The following is a 22,363-nucleotide window of genomic DNA, read 5'->3' on the forward strand; positions in this document are numbered from 1 at the left end:
AATTTGGTATCCCCGCAAAACTAATGCGGTTGTGTAAACTGACGTTGAGCAACACGAAAAGCTCTGTCAGGATCAAGAAGGACCTCTCCGAGCCGTTCGATACCAAACGAGGTTTCAGACAAGGCGAATCCTTATCGTGCGACTTCTTCAACTGCTGCTGCTGGAGGTACAATTATTCGAGTGTACAGCTGCAGAACTGATATCATCGAGCACCTGCGCCGTTAGTTCCGCTTTCTCTAGACTGGACAGGGAAGCACAGAAAATGGGTCTGGCAGTGAACGAGGGCAAGACGAAATATCTCCTGTCATCAAACAAACAGTCGTCGCACTTGCCAGTTGGCTCTCATGTCACTGTTGACAGTCACAACTTTTAAGTCGTAGATAATTTCGTCTTTCTTGGAACCAGCGTAAACACCACCAACAATGTCAGCCTAGAAATCCAACGCAGAATAGCTCTTGCCAACAGGTGTTACTTCGAACTGAGTAGGCAATTGAGAAGTAAAGTCCTCTCTCGACGAACAAAAGCCAAACTCTATAAGTCGCTCATAATTCCCGTCCTGCTATACGGTGCAGAGGCTTGGACGATGACAGCAACCGATGAGTCGACGTTACGAGTTTTCGAGAGAAATGCTCTGCGAAAGATTTATGGTCCTTTGCGCATTGTCTACGGCGAATATCCCATTCGATGGAACGATGAGCTGTACGAGATATACGACGACATTGACATAGTTCAGCGAATTAAAAGACAGCGGCTACGCTGGCTAGGTCATGTTGTCCGGATGGATGAAAACACTCCAGCTCTGAAAGTATTTGACGCAGTACCCGCCGGGGGAAGCAGAGGAAGAGGAAGACCTCCAGTCCGTTGGAAGGACCAAGTGGAGAAGGACCTTGCTTCACTTGGAATATCCAATTGGCGCCACGTAGCGAAAAGAAGAAACGACTGGCGCGCTGTTGTTAACTCGGCTATAATCGCGTAAGCGGTGTCTACGCCAATTAAGAAGAAAAAGAAGAGTTATTACCGATCTCAAAGGGCGCTAAACAAGGTTCCCCACTTCTAAAGTGATTTGGACCTTGTCCATGGAAGAAGCGACCTACGGTCTAAGCCAAAAATGGCAGAATAATTTGTGAGAAATCACTCAAGCTATTTGAAAAATGTTTAGCAGATGGAGCCATCTATATAAGTTCACGTAAGTGAGGAACGTTCTCTGAGGGTCATTCACTTTGTAGCGGTCAGAAACGATTATTTTATATTTGGGTCAAGCAGCTAACGACTTTTGATCTTAGACCAAGTATCCTCAGGGTAGCAAAGAAACATCCGTTTGTAAGCGAGCTTAAGTGAGACGGTTTTCGGAAAAGGCAAAAGAGCAGCTGGTACGATGAGGAATGCAAGGAAACAAGACGTAGTTGCAGACAAAAAAAAAGAGAAATGAAACTCTTACCAAGAAGCGCTACTTCGGACTGTGTAGGTAATTGCGAAGTTAAGTCCTCTCTCGACGAACAAAAACCAAATCTATAAGTCACTCAACATCAACGTTCTGCTATATAGTGCAGATGCATGACATCGTCCAACATCTTATGAGTCGGCGTTACGCGTTTTCGAGAGAAAGGCTCTGCCGAAGATTTATGATCATTTGTACATTGGCAACGGCAAATGGAACGATGAGCTGTATTAGTTATACGACGATTTTGACATAGCTTAGCGAATTAAGAGACAGCGCCTACGCTGGGCAGGTCATGTCGTCCAAATGGATGAAAACTCTCCAGCTCTGAGAGTATTCGACGCAGTAAGAAGAGTCTTCTACTCTGTTGGAAAGACCAGGTGTAGAAAGACCTGACTACTATTGGTATCTCCAATTGGCGTCAAACAACGAGAAGATCGACCGATTGGCATGCTACTGTAAACTCCGCCAATAAAGAGGATGAAAAAGTTTTGAAGTTTAGAAAGCTGCAACTCAAAAACTGTTTCAGATATCGTTTTTAAATTTTAGCACGTTATTTTCCAAAGATAAGCTTACAGAAATATGGAAGAAATCGATATTTTCTTTAATATGACACTAGGTATTCCCCTTTTATTGGTCAGTTTGTGTGGCAGCTATATACTTTAGTAATCCAATCTGAACAATTTCTTCGAAGATTTTATCGTTGCTTCGGGTAATAATACGAACTAAGTCTCTAAGTCACAAGATATCTTTTGAAATATAATAGTTATGAGAATTTCTGGATAGCCCTTCATAGAATTTGACCATATTAAAAGTAGTGAAACTATCATCTATTATATCATTACTACTGAGAAATTATCACGAAAATGAATTTAAGAGATTGAGAGAGAATTTTTTCACCACTTTCTCTAAATTCTTTCCTCCGAGCATAATTTTGAAATGAAAAGTGAAAGAAATGAGCTAGATAAAATTTCACAAATTTAGTTATAATAAAAATCCTTATTCTGTTTTTGTTACTTTAAAACACATAAAATTGCTGCCGAGAAACTAAAAGTCCAAATAAATTAAAATTTAGTTATTATTACACTCTCGCTTTTTCAAGGCAGACCGCATACATTCACACAACATATGTGCTAAAATGAAATGTAAATTAGAAAAGTGTGAAACTGACATTTGCTTACCGAATAAATAAGAGCTTGAACCAAAATAATAAATAGATAAGCCAAACAAATATCACATAATGCAAATAAGAGCTACTCAGCTGGAAAATTGTATGCAAATAATAATATTTATAATAAATTTCATTTGCACACATAATCGCACAAATCTTTAGCGACTTGCAGTTATTCAAAAAACTAATCAAACAAGTCTCTCAATTTATGACACTCGTAGAAACTTGCAACAAACTTTGGCAAAAATTACAAAAGCGTGCGTGACATTACGCTTAAGTTGCGTAAGTAATATCTGCAGACAACTGTTTATTTGCACGCCTAACTGTCAAGTGTTAATCTCGGCACATATTTAATATTTGCTTTGTGCACGTTTTTCTTACATTTTCACACTCTTAGGCAATTTTGAATTACCCGAAGCATTCATTTACGCTCCCTTTGCCCCACGAAAGCGCAATAGAGTCTTAGCCATATTTGCTTGTCGTAAATTGAATATTTATCTGTGCGTTTAAGCCTTTTTATTATTTATTATTTCTCACTGTTTTGCCTAAATTTGTCTTGAGCGAAATCCTTTGTAATTCATCTTGGCATTTTGCCGGAAGAAATTCGTGCGCACACCAAGGTACAGTGACTCTCTGCAATGTAGAAATATAGCTTAGGTTGTTCGCTGCTGTAATCGCTTAAGGCCATTCACATGGTGTTGAACAAACATTATTGTCTGCACGCGTGTAAGCTTAGCGTTTAAAGCCACAGAATGTTACTCATACGCAATGACCGCCTCAAATTGCATAAGGTATTCGTTTGATGGTGATTTGTGATTGAATTTATTAAAGGCTATGTTTACAATTTCCGTGAAAATATAAAATTTTCTTCCTATTCTCCAAGGTAGATATATAATTCGATTATTAGTTTGAAATATTTAAACGTTTTGGTTATTCAAGGTGACAAATTGGTTAAGGAAATCTATTTATAGCGGTTAATTTATAATAGCTACAGTTAACTTCAACAAGAAATAAGATGTCTTAGAAATAGAACTAATTAATTTGCCACTAAATTAGATGCTAGCTACAAGAAAATTGCTGTTTGCACTATTTTTTTATAACCTTTTGTCATACTTTTCTGTCATTTGGAAAAGACGGAATGTCGTCCAAAATCATTTATGGGATTTTTGATCGTTATGATCGCTGTTTCGTATCAGAATCGAAGTAAACCGCAGCCGAAAGTCTTCGTAGTTAGGTGGAAGTTTATGATGAACATCCTTTGGCCAAGCAAATGTGTCAAAAATCATTTTTGACTATTTGGAACTGGAAGCTTTACTCGATAAAGAGCCTTGATAAAGCGCGACCATCTCAAAACGTTTAAACGCAACCGGAATTGGAGCCGAAAAACGTTGAAAGGTAATTTCGGAAGTCCAAAATGCTGCTTGAACGCTACAAAAGGAAGTAACTTTCGCACCGAATTGTGATTCGTGATGAAAAATAGATCCCTAAACATAAACAATTTTAAAAGACTAACCAGCAAAATCAACGGCAAAAACCAATATTTATGATGCCAAGGTAATGCTCTGTATTTAGTAGATTCATAAGAGCGTCTTGTATTATGAAGTCCTGAAAGCAGGTAAGAATATTTATTGCGTGCCCAAAGCAATAATTTTCCGCCACGACAACGCTCGGCCAGCCGCAGTTTTGGCTCATTCGCCCTATAGCTCAAAATTGCCAGAAAGATGAGAATATGTTAGAGCTTCAGATGAGCAATAGTACCTTGGGGTAGCCTTGCACAACAAATTGCTGTGGAAGCACAACGTGGAAGAAAGAGTGAGGAAAGCCAGCAATGTTTTATATGCATGTAGGCAGACGCCCGGCACAACCTGGGGGCTCTCTCTTGCACTGGTTCTACACAGCTACACAGGCGTACAAAAATCCACCTATCGGAAGCAAATGGAAAGGGTTCAGAGGCTCGGTGTCCATAACGGGCACTTTAAGAACAACTTGGTTGGCGACTCTTGAACTGGTACTAAACCTGCCTTCTGGTAATAAACCTGTCTTCGCTAAAAATTGTGCAGCAAAATCGGCGGGACGACTACTGGCTGCAGGAGAGTTTACATATAGAACCTTCGGGCATAGCTCGGTGGGTGATGGCGCTTTTCTACTGGTGGGAAAGAAAGTTCAAAGTAAACATAGAAAAAGATAGTTGGCGTAAACGTATGTTAGCTAAGCGCAACACTCTAAACATCTATACGGATGGCTCGAAAATGCACAATGGAGTTGGTGTGGGAATATACTGTCCAAAATTAGGCATAAGTCAACCTTTTAAGATGCAAGACGACTGCAGAATATTTCAAGCTGAGGTCTTCGCTTCGAAAACCGAGAAGCTGGTCTCTAATGCACCTGCAAAGAATTCCTGAGTCAACATCTACGTAGACAGCTAATCAGCTATCAAGGCAGGAACCTCGTATCGCATATCGGCCAGAAGTATATTAGGAAGCAGGGCAGCATTAGAAAGTGCTGGATGAGATTGTGAGGACTGGTGTACAGCCAACATCCGAAAAAGTGATCAACATTGGGAAACATGCATAGTCTATACGACGATTTCGACAAAAGCATGGTAAATAACTATCTAGAAACTGAGCTCCATTTTGTATCGCAAAGGACTAAAACTGGTCTATGCGTGACTTCGTGTCGTTATTCGTAACACAAAGTTTATATACATAAATATTACAAATGTTGTATGTCGTAATAAGGTAAATTACCCTCTAGTTTCTAAGCAAGCGGCATAACGGTATAAAACTATCTGTTTTATTAAATTTTTTTACTAGTGGATATTCAAGGCGCATTCCAAAGTAAACAGGACTTTTTGAATCTAGCGCCCCCTGATATTGTATCTGTATTGAAGCAGAAGGAGACTATTTTGAATAAATAAATTGATTTTGCCGAAAAACCCATTTGTTCTGTTGTTTTTTTTTAAGTCCTGTTTACTTTGGAACGCACCTTGTATGTATATCTATAGCACACAGCCTATTACATAATAGGCATTTCATATTTCACCGTAGTTAGAATAATGGGCAAATTATTTACATTAATTCGTAAACGAAATTACTCACTCAATTATAACGTTGTCTGGAAATCTGGTGAGCTTAATACAGTGGACAGAGGCATATTAAATATAAAAGTTAGGGTAATAATACTACACATATGTAATAAGAGCTAGTAGATACTGGGGCTGCAATTCAGATGGTTGTACACTATGATCAAATGGAACGGTTGATTGGGTCTCGAAAACCTCACAGACTTCGGTAGAACTTCCACTATCAAAGCTGCAACGACTCGCCTGCATCTGCGGGTCGGGTGCCATGCGCACATGTCCGACGGCGGCACTTGAAGTCATGCTGGATCTCACACCGCTTCACCTAGTAATCGGTCAGATTGCCAAACATACGTTGCTCCAAATGACAGCAGAAGGGTTTGCAGAGGTAAGGTAATCTCTTGCCCAGCTCATGAAGGACTTAAGTGGCGAAATACCACTCGCTTTTCTCCCAAGGGACAGCATTACCGAAAGTGTACTCACTAAGAAGTTCAAGGTTACCCTCTGCAGTAAGGATGAATGGAACGAGTTCATTCTCGAGCTACTTACAATGAAGTGGTACACCGGCGGCACGAAAACGTCGGAGGGAATTGGCGCAGAAGTCGCAGGACCACGCACCAAACTGTCCAAACTTATGGGTAGTTTTCCGAGCATATTCCAAGCAGAGGTCTTTGGTATAAGTCGAAGCGTAGCGATAAACCTCCAACGCAACTATCGCAATGAACGTATAGTTATACTCAGCGACAGTCAAGCGGCACTTAAAGCGATCTCTGTGTTTGACGGGATCCAATCGCTATTAATGCAGGAGTGTATAGAATGACTGAACAGTCCATTAGAACGTAACCAAGAGCACCTTATCTGGGTATCCGGCCACAAAGGTATAGTCAGGAATGAACTGGGGGATGAGCTCGATCATACCTTAAAGGAGTTGCTCCGCAAGGATCAAACAGTGTCTAGGGAGGGGTATTAGCAACAATTCCAAGTCATGCTAATGAGTGGTTACAACCTCAAAAGGTTTAAATATGTAATCAACCTCCCAAGGGACAAATTCAAGCTACTTGTCGCCTTATACACTGGCCATTGTAAGCTCAAGAAGCACTTATTCAACATGGACCTAGCTTCATGCGCAAATTTCTGGTGCTGGAATTTGGAGTCTGAATCTTATTGGTACTCATATGAATCTAGTATATATATTAAAATTGATATATTGATTAATATAGATTTATGGTAAATATAAAGTATTTGTATTTATATTATGTAAATATTATAAATTAAAATTTAAGTTTTGGTTTTAGTTATAATCTCCACAGAACAAGATTGATAGAAATTGATATTACGACAGCTTCATCTCCTTCTCTTTTTTGATGTGCCTTTGTAAGCTCACAATATTGGTTCGTGACGTCATAACGGTTGGAATGACTTGCAATTAATATGAGAACTCGACAGTTTCTTGCGTTTATGACATTTCGTATCGTAATCATGTCTCTATCAGTCTTGTTTATATCACTTTATTCTAGGTATGTACTATATAATTATAGTTTTAGATAGTTTTCACTAATTTATTATGCAGCTTTTTATGCTTTCTCTACTCCAAAATGCTTTAAGGTTTGCTCATTAATATAAACTAAACAAGCCTAGCTAGTTTATGTTATCTACATACATAAGTATTTGCTTGCATAGTTCATTCCTCTTGTATATTTGTATGTATAGTGATTAAAGAACAGACTTACCGAAGGCGCCAGATTGCATGGTTTACACGAATGGTTGGTTGATTGAAGCGCGAAACTTTCAGATTTACTTTAATTAATGCGCGTGACTCAATCAATAGCAGTGAGTGAGTAGTGATATAGCAATAACATTAAGATATGCAAAGGTTAGGATATTGAATAGGTTACTTAAATATTTTCGAAAAATTTTTTATTACTTTTATGCATTTCATACTCGCTCTTATGATATTTGTATAATAAATTTTGGTTGGTATTAATATTTTCACAGATTTTATATATATTTAGTGATGCTATTTTGTATAAATTTTAATTGTTAATATGTAAATCTTATGAGCCAGATTAAGCTTATTTGATATTTATATATATATATATTTTGGTTATATTTCTTATAAATAGTTTGCGTTAAATATTTTCACTACACGTCTACTATCAAGGAAGAAGTTATTTTTGCTAAGTGCATAGTGTATACGTTTTAGTTAACTTTAGTATTAAGTATTTAGTATATATGTTTGTATGTATATTAACCATTATGTTCTACTATTTGCTGCTATTTTTTTTTAAATACCGATTATAAATATTTCTTACTGGAATCTTTGCTAATTTTCTTAAATTGGTGTTGCAGTTGCTTTAATGTTTTTTGCCTTTTTTACAGTGCCTTTGAAAAGTTAGCGAACAAAGCATATTTGGCCGTGCTTACACCGTTTATCACCATTGGAGATATTTGTTAGTTTGTTTGCTTGTATACACTTTGTATGCTTATAATCTACATATGTGTTTGTATGTATGCGTTAGTATATATTGTATGCTTCCAGGTAGTAACTGGATTTGATCGGTTAGTTTTTTGACATTTTGTACTCTCGGTTATAGTAGATATTTTACAAAATTATTCCCTTTGGTGCTTATTCTACTTAGATAAAGTGACACTACAGATGAAAGTATACGTTTATTGGAAACAATAAATAAAATTGATATATTTGGATTGATATTTTTATTTTTAGTATTTTTATAGTTATAGGGATTTCTAAACGATTTTTTTTCTGATTTGTATATTACTCATTACTACATTATTCCTTATTATAATATGCAAATCAGAAAAAAAATATTTTATTTTTCAAAATTTTTTAAATATTTAGTTTTTTAAATACCATTATTTTACTTTGAGTAGTAGTGAACATTTGATTAGTAATATTTTTGAAGAATAACTTACGAATCATTAAGCAGCACTGTATCGTATACATTGTGATTTCTATAGTTTTATAATCCTTGTAATGCACTAAATTCGAAAATTATTGTTTATTTTATTATTTGTAGTTATAAACTTACTAACACATTAAGATTTATGGCATATCGTCACCAAAAATGCAAAAAAGCGTAACATCACTTTTCATAAGTTTACAGGCGGAGGAAAAATTATATAATAGAAACCATGCATATTGAAACAAAATATGAGTTTTGGTTATAAAATGGTTATATATTGGTTATATGTGACAACGGCAGCAGAAAATTTTGTGTTAGATATACCATATGTAATATGATAATGTTCATCGCGAGCAATAAAAAAATCGATTTTGATTTTTTTGATGATACGTTGTTTTGCACTTTAGGTGACGATATAGTCACCCATTAATACATTCAATATATTTAAATACGTCAAACCTTTTAGGAATTGCTTTTAGAATATTTAGTGTTAGTTTGAATCACTATTAGTGTAATATTTCTTTTTCTCTTATCTTCTTCTTTGTTTTTTTCCTTTTTTATTGTAGTATTATTTATATATTTTTTAAAAATTATCGATTAATTCTAATCAATAAATTTCTGAACTTTGCTTAAGGAAGTTGTGACTTTTAACTACATCTCTTGATCCTTAAAGAGCTGTATATTTCATCGAAGCATCACCTAGAGAAAAAAATATTGTAAAAACCATCCACCGCTAAATTTAGGAAGTAATTTAACCAAAATACGGGAGCCAAAAATTATATTCATCAGAAAGTGTTTGAAATTCATACTGAATGCCTTGTGACATTTGTCAAGAGCATTGGTATTTGGTATATAACTTACATAAGTATATCTTTTAGACGTTCGGCTATACTTTTTCGTTGTTAGACTTTTTAACAGCTGCTACCAGAATTATATACTGTTTGGTTTGTGATTTCATAATAAACAGACTTACGTCGGAACAAGTTTGCAAGTCGTGCAAATTTATTATCAATATAATATTTTGGTTCTCACATCTGCCCAATATTATCACCCAGTAGAGTCAATAATTCGAGAAACTAAGAATCGGTTTTGCACCACGTTTACTACAATGGATAATGTGCATCCTCAGATTCCAATTTATGGCATAGTGCAAGCCGATGACGCTACAGCTTGAGAGGCCGCTATATCCTCAAAAAGTCACTGTTTGATGTGCTCTATGGACAGAGGAAATTATTGGTCCATATTTCTTCAAAAACGAAAACGTCCATAATGTTACAGCATCGTGATTAATGATTTTTTTCGTGTCTGCCTAGATTATTTTTTGTGGGCTTATGTAATGTCGTTTGTCCTTGCGAATAAGCCCGAGATGATTGAAGCCCTGAATAGTCGGCCAGCAGTTGCTGACATACGGTTCCAATTGCTGCAAAATGTGGTCAAAAATTGGTTCTCTCGCCTGTAATTCATTCAATTAGCTTGTCACTTGCCCGAAATAGTTTCAGAATATACTGGCAAACACTTATTTTTTAATAAAGCTTAATTCTTGTTCATAACTTAAAGTTATATCCGTTTTATTTCTTCTTGAAAATCACATGTCTAAAAAATACAATGTTTTGCTGAATTGGACTTTTTGAATAATTAGAGTTAACGAAGATGCCTTCGCTTTTTTTTGGCAAAACGTTGCATAGTTTTCATGCATATGGTATATGGTTGGAAGTTGAGCTCATTCTTCATAAGCTGCATAAATTGGTTGAGAATCGCAGACAACTATGAGTGAAACAATTGAAATTACTTATTATTAAAACTAAAGAAAATCTGCATCGAATTTTATCATCAAATAATTTTGTCATTAGATGACAAGCTTCGAATTCATGCTACTGCTAGACAAAGTCGAAATATAAAAATAATCTGAAGCAAAACTTTTGAACTGATCTCATATGTATGTGATTTTCTTGCTGTATGTTCAGCAGATTTTTACGTTATTTATTTGCGTCTGACCATTTGGATAGTTTTAGTCAATATATGCGTGAAGCATAAATTTATCAATACAGTTACTTGGAATAATCGCTTCTTGCGATCATAAGTGCTGTCCAAGTAGTATAGACAGACGAGAAAAATAAAATTTTAAATTATTAATTGATAACAGCGACAAATCATGGAATATTTTATAGTTATAACTGATATAATATTTCAAAACTTATTTCTTCATAGTATTTCCTCTTATTCTAGTTGGAGCGTCGTACCAAACTTTAATATATGGTTTAATAATATCTTACGAATGATTTGCTATTTTAAAAATATTTGCTAATTTAGATATGACTATACATAGTAAGTATTGATATGAGTATTCCTAATGCATTATATATTATAGCTCTGTTCATATGAGAAAACCCGAACATGAAAGTTTTTGATTAAAAAGTACTTTAAACATTTTATTCCGCCACTTTGTCAGACATAATTCTACAAACTACTATGAGCTTCATATTAAGCTGTGTTGATGTGGAATATAGTATGTATATGACAGATGGTAGATAGATGCATATATGGTAGATGATAGATTCATTTAGGTATACGAATATTTTTTAAAATACTAGGCTAAATATTTTCATTCCAATTCACTATTTTCAAATGCTAATCAATATGTTTACTGCTAACCGCTAATTTCTAATCGCATTTCATTTTGTATTTAATGTAATTTAATATGTAAAAGGTAATAAATATTCTAAGCTTACAGTTAGTGTCACCTATGGTAATTATTGTTTCAAATGCAAGTACTTTTGCAAAGCTTTTGTAGCTTTTTAGTAATTTATCGTATATTGTTGCGTTTGATAATCCTAAATTAGCTATGGGATTACACATGGAGTTATATATGTATATATGTATGAGTTTAAGTAAATTGTACTACATATAGTATAAATATTTATTAATTGCTATAATAAATTTTGGCATGAGTTACTATTGGCCTTTGTCTTACAACTCTCGTTTAATAGCGCAGCAATATTTTACATTTTTTAACACTAATTTTTTTTAAATTAAATTACTAAGTTTTTTATAAAATTACTTTTTCTTTTATTAAATGATTAGTTTATATTCAAGTGTATATGATATATATATATTTAAATTATTTTTTATTACCAAACCAGAAGCTTTTAACATGTATGGTATTATTGGTTAGAGTTTTATGTTAAAAAAACCTTTTTTCACTTAATAAATTTTCAATATCACTGTTTTTTATTTTAAATTTACTCTGTAATATATTACTGTTGATGAACATTATTTTTTTAGTTTTGAGTCTGTACTATGCTATTCTAAGTATTTTACAGGGGAGCCAATTTTTATGTCCGTTTATAAATATAGAATAACTTTGTAAAGAGAAAGCAGCTTATTAATGATTTATAACATCGTATTCTACGAGGGCTGCCTTTTATATTTCGGGATTAGAGAACAAAAACAAATATTTCTATCGACCAATTAACGTGGGCCTTTTTTGAACAATGGACAAATTATGAGGGATCCAACGTGAACAATTATTTTAACTGTCAAATGTTCATGCAATATTGAATGTGTGCTGGTCCCACTAATGCCTATAGTTGTCCCAATCTCAGAATAGGTTACATGATGATATTGCAATATCAGTTTGTGCATAGCATCAATCGTTTCTGGAACAACAACTGATTTTGGAGGACCCACATAAATCCGCCTTAGAATGATCTAAGACCTTGCTTAAATTTACCATATTATCGCTTAATACTGGTGTTGGATGGAGCTTCGTAGTAAAAATTTAATTAAGCCCATCGATGCCTCTATATCTGAGTTAGTTCACGTCGAATACTATATAATACCATTTTTGGCCAAGATGAATATTTTAAGTTACTGTAAACAACACCGATAGTTCTGTTATATCAAAACGTTCTGAGTATGTATAAAGTCAAAAATGTCAAATTTTTCAATAAAGTTGTAAGTTGCCAGCTTGCAACACTACCGTTACTAAATCCCGAAATATATATAAAAGGCAACCTACGTAGAAAATTTTGAAAGAAGTGAAATTGCATTGAAATTTTAAATATATCTTTATGACGTCGATAACATCAAGTAACGATCGAAACTGTTCCAATGGTTTCCATCATTCTTCATTTGAGCTGATTTTTTGAATTTCAGCCAATGTCAGTGACAGTGAAATTCTCATTCTATAGTCTAACAGTAACTTCAGTAATCTAATAGTAACACTACGAGTTGATGAATAATATTTTTTTAAGCTGATTTGCGGCAAGTCTTGAGAAATGGGCATATTCATGACTATTTTTTTTTTGTTCTTTAATATTTTTAAAGAAAAATCTAAAAAATTTCGAACCTATTTTTTTAGCGCAAAAGAAGTCTTCTGTATTATTCACTTCTCTACATTGAGAACTTTCGGCAAATCAGCCGATTCACAAGCGTCTGTCGGGAGTGGAAATCACATTTGTATTTGTTTATAAAGTTTGTTTTTGTTTGAAATTAATTCAGCGGTACTTGATTATAGGGTTTAAAATGCAATTTAAAAATAAAAAGTTTTTCAATGTTTTCACGAAGATATGCTTTAATATATGGAACGAATAATACATGTTTTTGGTTCAGTGTGACCAAAAAAAATTAATATACTACTGTGATCAAATTGAAAGGTGCATTTTTATTTTTTTCCTATATATTTGTTGTCCATTTGAACATTTAAATATGAATATTTTTTTTTGTTTTTCAATTATATGTGTTTTATAATTACTTTTGCTTTACAATTTCAATTATATTTTTTTGTATGTTTTATTTTTTGTGATACTTATATGTTTTGTCATATTTAATGCTTTATTTCTTATTTTCAGTTTTTAAAAATTATTTTTTTACTTTTTATTAATTACTTTTTTATATTTTCTACAAATCTGATTATTATTTTGGTAACAATGTGCCATTTAATTAAAATATATTTGTTGTCTATTGGAGTATTTTAGAATTTTTTCTGGCGTAATTAATACGTTTCTTGTTTCTTTTAAAATATTATACTTTTCTAGAACTATTTTTTTTTAATTATTTTATTATTTTATTTTTAGTACCTACATACATATATTTATTTTTTTATTCATTTGGTTTTTTGATTATTTTATTTTATTTTATATATTTTTTTTATTTAGTCAGTTTTTAAATATTTGTATTTTATTTTATTTATTATTTAATTTTTTTTTAATTTTCTAAATATGAATAATTTTTTTAACCACATTTTGGTACCTATTTAAATAACTTTATGAGATTAACACTAACTCTATGGAAAATACCTATAATACATTTCTACTTTTCTTTTACTTGTAAATTCTGCTAAGCTATTTATGGTATTAATTTATTAAAGCAGTTAATACCATTACCGTTATGCCATTATTTCTACACTTAGGCCTATATTTCACTTAAGACCATATCAAATTGCAATTACCAAGTAGTTATGTGGGTCGTGGAGTCCTTTAAAAGTTTTATATACAGTACTGAATATTCAAAATATTTTTAAATTAAAGTGGTTAGTATTCAGGTTAGGTTTATTTTTAGGATATAATTTTTTTATATGTATGTATAACTATGATAAAAGTTGTGATAATCTACTCTTAGCTTAGCTACGTATTTTAGAATTCCAGCGCAGCTTGTATATATATTTTTATATATAGATAGTACCAACCAAAATTTACATCTACTTGTTATTCAATTACAAAAAAGGATATTTTTAACTACACAGACATACAGTATATGGTATGTTTAAATGCTAGTAAAATGCGAGAGTGAATATATTTCAATTTTATCAAAAATGCTTCAAAATTCGATTATGAGTTACGTATACATATAAGTTGCTTTTAAGTCTACAACTGAAACCGTTTGGATTGTTTTATTTCCAATATTTAAAGTTTCAAAATTTTCGCTTTTGGTTTTTAAGAGAAACTTTTTTTAAGAAAAAATTTTTGAAAAATTCGTACAAAGAGGTTTTAATGCAATTGTTGATTGTAGCTTTTATCCGTTAATTTTCGAATATCTTTCTCTCTCACTCTCTTTCCAAATGCTCTATATATTTATTGTATGTTGATTGCAGAGCTGTTTCGGCGAAGAGAAATTTTTTTCGCCAACCGATCTCAAATTTATTTATTTCGTCTTATTTCAATTTTATCTTTATTTTTTATTTTTGTTTTTGGTTTTTGTCTTTTCGCGCCGCTTGGCGTAACCTTACCTCGGCGGCGGCGGTGGCGGTGGCGGCACCTGTGCTCGGCTCGATGTCTGCAAATCGAGTGCCGATGTGCTGTTGAGCGGACTGTCGCCACGTGGTGGGCGCATCGCTGTTGTTGGCGCACGTATTTGAGCATATGGATTATCGAAGAAACCTTGTGACATGGCCAACATTTTGACAGCTATTTACTTAGATTAGGTGGTTGGTTGATGGACGTTAGCTGCAATGATATAATAAAAAAATTCTGACATTAGATTTTTTCGAGACATATTAATATATATAAAACTGCGTTCTTGGTGGACAAAAATTGTTTTTTACTTTCTGGTATGTACTCGAACAATTTCTGAAATGAATGTATTTGATTTGACAATAATGTGCGAAAAAAAGCCTGGACCAAGCGTGGTGAGGCTCAACAAATGGTTGCAAACCTGGGATTGCCGCCTAGGTTATTAGTGTTTGGTGGAATTGGAAAAACTTAATAATTTCCAACCTGGTCGAACAATAATATAATTTATGCCAACAATTATGATAAAGCAAAAAAACAGAACTGATCAACAGAAAATCTATAGACCACACACATCTTTATGTTTGGCAAAAAGAAAGAGATCGATGTTGATGCATCGTATAGCCTTGACCTTGCACTATCAGACTACCATTTGTTTGGTTGCAGATCTTTAAAGCTCTAAGAGGCTGTATATTAAAGTAAGTTTTTAAATCAGAAAAGTTTTACATGATGGAATTTAATATTCGAACAAAAAACAGTAAAGTTCATTGTAAATATAAAAAAATAACTGCCCATTTACACGGGTTTGCCTTTATGTTTTTAGATTGATTTCGGGCGAGTGACCTCCGCAACTGTTACGAATAAATTCAAGCCAGGGATTAATTTTTAGACCACCTGTTGAAGCAATTGGGACCGTATGTCAGCGGCATCAACCATAAAGTTCAAGTACTAAATAGAAAAGTTTCACAAAACAAAACGATATGGGCCAAGTTTAACGAATGTTTCGAGCTTCGAACTGTCAAAAAACAGCGTTCACTGCTCGAATTCGTCACAGGAAGTGTGCAGAATATGAAAACTATGAATTATGGGGTTTAGGTCTACATCGCAGTTCTTCGATGTTTCCAATGTAGTAGTCGGTAATGTGTTCTCTTTTGACTTTTGCTTCTGCCCACAAATAGTACTGCCAGTGATCAAGTTCACCTCGCCGCTTCAATCGTCGCATGTCGTTATCATTATCCAAAAGGCCTTTGTATCTATCTATCAAGCGGTCAATAAGATTTTCCATTTATTTGGTTTTCAAAGAGCATATTTTTTCAGAAAGCAGCGATCTCAGTTAAAATTCATCCAAAACTTCTCTAGAAAAGCAGGATTTGAAATCTTTGCCGATTGTAGCCAACAGAGGAATGTACACTGAGACCGTGTAGTATTCTTTGCAAGGTCTCACGCAAAAAATTTCACGTTTTGTTTGTCGGCCGCATATTTTTGGTTTTTTTTCGTCAAATGTGCCCCATTTCCCCCCTCTGAATCCGCCACTGATAGTATTGACCATATTTTATTTATTAACTATGCTCTGAAAAATTACAGTTTAATATCTTCATTTATGGCTTACTTATGGCACTTTATAGATGCTCGGTTAATAGCGCTTTGTGGGCGTGGCAGTGGGCTGACACGAAGTTTTTTTAATTTATCTTAATAAACACTATGTCTGATTTTTAAGATATCTTAATTTAATTAATAGAGACATGAAGATTATTAATGTTATGGAAAAATCAGTAAAGTGTCTTGCACAAACTTTGAACGGACGGACAGCGATATTCAATATTTTTTTGTTATCTAAACTTGTAAGAGACCCGGAAAAATCCTCATTACTTTGAACTTTCGCCATAGAGCCGTTAGTGTGAAAACCAATTTAAGCTGACTATTTAGGTGCAAACAGTTAAAAATATGTTCAATTTTTTGTTTTTCTTTTGTAGATTAAATTTTGATTGTACCCCGTAAACCGCAAAAGAAATGTTAATGCCAGCTGATGGTTCAATATTTTTAGTATATATTTATGCTTGCAAACTTTACAGTTATATATAAAAGTAATCATTAACAGTTATGAAATTTTTCTATTTATTTCAAATTTCGCCTAATGGTATGCTGTGCAACAGTGTTTCGTAATCCTCAATATTTCAACTGACTATTTAGCGTGCAAAAAGAATACATAATTTATTATAATGCGCAATTTTTTTATGTTCGTTTTTCCATTTTTTTTTTGTTAATTTATTGATTGTACCGCAGTAAATAACCGCAAAAGAAATGTTATCACTGTTGGTATTAATAGAACCATATCAAATTTAGTATATATTTGCTTACATAACACATCCTTATGTATTTTATATATAAAAGTAATCATTAACAGTTATGTGAAATTTTTCTATTTATTTCAAATTTATCGTTGTAAATTCAGTGATAACAGTCCTCTGCAACACCATTTTCTAATCTTATCGGCGATAAATCACCAACGTTACATAGCCGGCAGCGAGCAGCGAGCAGCAGCAACGCGTCTCCCAATGGGTTGAGCTGCGCAGCTCCAAAACAAGCGGAAATTATCAGTAAACTGTTTATTTCGGAAAGCAATTTGCATTGTAAATGGCGGGGCATATTTATATGGGAAGGAAACACACATACCCCTAAACGCACGAGTAATAAATATATCAACACTCTTGATGCGATTGTTGTTATGCAAATATACATATAATTTTATGTAGTAAATATGTAAAAGGGTGCGAAAAGGCAGATTCGTATAGTGTTGACAATAAATTTAGATAACTGTATGTAAATTAGTGTTTGAATATATTTTTATTAAGCTTAAATTAAATTTAGTTAATGTAAGTCATGTTAATTTAGCCTAAGAAATATCTAAAAATTGAAAGCACCAAACCAAATATAAATAAAAAATGTGCCTCAGCCGAAGGCCTCTGCTGCCAGTGCTGCTAAATATTTATTTGTAGAATATTAAGTATTGTACAAATAATTTATAAAATAAAAAAAAAATAAAAAATAAAAATGTGTCTAGATCATATAAGACCATTTTTCGATTAATATACTAAGGCATTTTTTCGTTTTTGACAAAATTATTTATTCCTTCGTCTACATTAATTTAGTTGATTTCAAAGTAGTCCAGTCCAAGAATTCACGAACAAGTTCAAATTAAGGTCATAAACGGCCTACAGAGCACATAATTTGCAACACCACCACTCATCTTGAGACCCAGCATTCATTACTGGATAATATTCAACCGAATAGACCAAGTCCAGCACGCAGAGAAGAAAATATAGCAGCCGTAGCCGAGAGTGTGCACGAAGTCCGTGGAGAGTCGATTCGGCACCGTTTACAGCAACTCGGACTAACGGATGGAACGACTCGGCGCATATTACGTCGAGATCTTAAATTGAAAACGTACAACATACAGCTTGTGCATGAACTAAAGCCGCTCGACCTTCTCAAACAACATCGCTAGGGTCTATGTGCTCTTGAAAAGTTCCGAGAAGATCCGACGCTTTCAAATTTCAAACTTTGTTCAGCGATGAGGTCCATTTCTGGCTCAATGGGTATGAAAACGAGCAAAATTGCCGCATTCGGGACGAAGAACAAAAAGATATTCTGTCATTTCATGCAGAAAAACAATGGTTTGGTGTGGTTTGTGGCTCGGTGGAATCATCGGTCCTCATTTATTCAATAATAACCGGTTATTTCATGCGATATTTGGTATCAACAAGACGGCACCACTTCCCACGAAGCTCATCAATCATCAATTTATTGAGAGAACACTTCGGTGAGCAGATCATTTTACATTTTGGGCCGGTCGATTGGCCATTAAGATCGTGAAGATCGTGTGATGTTACATTGTTAGACTTTTTAGTGTGGGGATGTGTAAAGTATATAGTCTATGCGGACAATTCCGCTTCGATTCAGGCTTTGGAGCAAAACATCACTCATGTCATTCGCCAGTTACCACTCGAAATGCTTGAACGAGTCATCGACAATTGGACCATCTGAAACGTAGCCGCGGCCAACATTTGAAAGGAATCATCTTCAAAAAATAAATGCCAAAGAATGCTAATAAAAATTCCTCATTAAATTTGAAGGTTCTGTATTTTTTCTTTAAGAAAATAGGGAACCTCAAAATGTATCACATTTGGTAATATCTCAATAGCATTAAGTGATAATATGTAATAAAAGTGAATGAAATCGGCCCATAATTTATGCCGTTGAGGTGGAAGATGTACTCAGGCATGCCAAAAATAAATGCAATCAGCACAGACCTTTCCCCATTTCTTTTTTGATGATGACCCAAACCTCATTTAAAACTTTTTCAATTTCTAATTTCGAAGAAAAACTTGATTGTCGGATTCCGATGTAGTGAAGTTCGAGCTTAAAAATCAATCAATGGGGGTGAAATCATCTTCTGTTACTAGAACTGGTTCAATTACCGGCATTTGTTTTTTAATACTTTATCTATAAATAATTAAAAAAAATTTTAGAACTTGGCGAATAAGAATCATGCGCAGAAAGTAAAGATGCTAGAAGATCAAGAAATAGTATTATCCCTGTTAATTTGAAAGTTACTTTTCGCACTTTATTTCTAACTTTTTCAGTAGGAATTTTACTGCGTCGAACCAAATAGTGGCAACATAATCGTTAGTTGGATCGGATTTAGGCGCTGAAGTTCGAATAAAATATCATATTTGACGACTTTTACGTTGTCAAGTTGGGTTGAATTAAAGGTCGACTCTAAAAGGTGTCTCACTTGGACAGCTTAAAAGCTCGGGTCATTGTGGTACTTGAAACAGTTATTTAATTGATCATACAGACCCTAATAAATCGACAAAGCGTGCGGACCCTATTACGAATTTGTTGGGGAAATTAATGTCAAGAGTCGCTCCCGATTCGATGAAGGTATGACTGGCAAGGGGATCTACGTTCATTTCGAGATATTATTATACTCATAAACTTTTTCATTGCTGAGTCTAAGTAACAGTTTGTCACAATATCAAAAGAGCCTCAATAATACAAACAAATAATATACATTAATTTATAGCATTGACTTAGGACCTATTATTCAATTTCGCAAAACGATTCCGTTTACGCCAAATTCTGGGAACCTCAAAAACTTTTGAAGATTCTAGACTGAACTCTCTTAAGCAACTTCAGGATATTCATTCCTGCGTTCCATCGTCGTTGTCTCTGAATGACCTGAGCAAGAAAACGCGCTCACAAACGATGAATTGTTTTATGATGCGTTTCCTGTTTTCGAATATGCATTATTTCCGATTATTTGCATCTTAAGAAACGCATTAAAAATTAGAATAGTACAGAATTTTGGTTTCGAAAAATTGTCTCAGCCACTCAGAAGCCAAAATTATTTTAGGGTTTCAAAGCGACTGTAAACTAATGACGATTCCGTTAAATGACTCTTATAGCATTGACAGACGGCAGCGTTAAACCAGATTAATTGCATTTTTCGGGATTAATTCAGGAGTTACCACAGCTAACTCCGTTGCTGAATCCAAAAATAACTCGATTTTCGTTGGCAACATTGTTAAAAATGGCCAATTTTCATCTATTGTGAATGAAATACAGCAACCAGCAAGCAAGACAGCTGTTTATTAAATTCTCAATATAATATCAATAAAACTTCTATGTTATGATGCAGTTTTAAAAATAATGTGTTGATATGTTTTTGTAATAAAAAATGGTTTGGTAAAAATTAGTCGGCTAACAACTGTAATGTTTATCTTCTATCAATTTTCATTGAAAATATTATAAAGAGGACAATGAGCTGTTTATGAGAGTTTCAAACACGCATAGCTGCCGTCTGTCACCTACAAAGTTGGATCTGATTAAGTGCGCAGTTAATCCGGATTAACGCTGCCGTCTGTCAAGGCTATTAAATGAATTCGCTCTCCTTACAGTCAACCCAAAATCATTTCAGTACCTACAATTACATTTTATTATTTATTGAAGACAAAATTCCCGTTCTATTTTTAGAAATATCAGTGTAAAATTCGTGTTTTTGTCACAATCTACATCTTTATATATAGATGAATATATATATATATATATATAATTATATATGTAGATGAATATGCACAAAACTAGTAATAAAATGCAATTGCAATCGCATAAAATACAACATCGATCAAATATTCAATCGCAAACGTCACCAACACTCAATAACAGGTCAGCAATTTTTTTTCGTTGAGACTACAAAAACAATATGTGGCAGCGCGCGGTTACTTGAAATTTCTCCGCGATGGTAAATGTAAAATTTATGGACTCACAACATGATTTTACTATTGTGGCCGAAGCTAAGCTTTCAAAATGCAATAAAGTCACCGGTCACCGCCGACCAGTGACAACTCATCGTTGGCCCCTAAGTGCTGACAAGCCCACACCCGTTCGCTAAATGAAATTCACACTGAGCATTGATTTTCACCTGACTGCTAACCAACTGTCCATTACAATCCTAACGGGCTTTTACATAAATAAACACAATCAGTCGATTATATATACATACATATTTGTACGCATGTATAAATGGACGGACACGCCTGCTCGCGTTGGGTGCCACGGACATACATTATTCACGCTCGTTGCAGGGGAGGCGCAATGGTGTGACAGTAAACAATAAATGAAATTGCGTGAAAATATTCAAATGAAATATAGTGAGTGACCGTATAGACACAGGTGTGCATGTAGACTTCATTTAGAACTGAAAATCTTTCTAAAAATATGGCATGCAACTGCATATTTTAGCGCCGGATTTAGTTTTATGGTTTTCAGTGAAGAATTATGGGTTTTTTGAATTCTTCAGCCAAAACGTGCTTCTGAAGTTTTTTCAGATTTTTTCTTTTTGAAACAATTGTCCACCGACTGGTAGTCGGTAACTCAGCCCACTCACCTTTTGCAACAGTCGATTGTCCGGCGAAGTGAGCCCTAAAAGTTTAAAGATAGAAAGATCAGAGTAGTTCCGGACTTAAATGAACAGTTTCGTCATGGTTGAAACACTCTCAAACACTTGAAAACTGCACGCCTATATATGGAACACCTAGTGTTTGTAAGTGAAACTTCACACCCACATATTTTCATAAAAATTATGTCTAACCTGCTTAATGAATGGATCAAGATAAATATCTTTTTATTCCTGCTTACACCAACCGACGTTAACATTTTTCCCACAAATTATCTCACTCTTTTTGGAATATGGTTGGACGAATGCATGCCCGACTATTGGAATTATGCTCTGCTTAATCCATAAAAAGAAAGACGCCACAATCGGATATACGGTTCTATTGAGCGTTTTGTATGAAAGATTAAAGTCCACCGTCAATAAACTGATTGGACCTTATCAGTGTGGCAGGATTGAGAATCACCACCTCTTCCTCGATTTCAAAGTTGCTTTTGACAGCACGAAAAGGAGTTGCCTTTATGCTGCAAGTCTGAATTTGATATTCCCGCAAAACTTAAACAACTGTG

The 22,363-nt window shown here is 34.1% G+C and overlaps 1 protein-coding gene across 6 annotated transcripts in view; it reads right to left on the minus strand.

Moving 5' to 3' along the window:
• LOC126753090 (sex determination protein fruitless) overlaps positions 1–22,363 on the minus strand; it is a 456,704-nt gene that overhangs the window by 351,806 nt on the left and 82,535 nt on the right. For 5 of the 6 annotated variants that reach the window (XM_050464324.1, XM_050464314.1, XM_050464243.1 and 2 more), the window contains exon 3: positions 14,839–15,055. In XM_050464324.1, coding sequence (XP_050320281.1) covers positions 14,839–15,008 — 170 coding nt within the window. In that variant the 5' untranslated portion in view covers positions 15,009–15,055. Of the gene's footprint in view, positions 1–7,418; positions 7,481–14,838; positions 15,056–22,363 lie in introns of those variants that run through there. The other variant, XM_050464307.1, reaches the window with a different exon arrangement.

This window comes from Bactrocera neohumeralis, chromosome 2 (assembly GCF_024586455.1).
Source record: "Bactrocera neohumeralis isolate Rockhampton chromosome 2, APGP_CSIRO_Bneo_wtdbg2-racon-allhic-juicebox.fasta_v2, whole genome shotgun sequence".
Lineage (NCBI taxonomy): Eukaryota > Metazoa > Arthropoda > Insecta > Diptera > Tephritidae > Bactrocera > Bactrocera neohumeralis.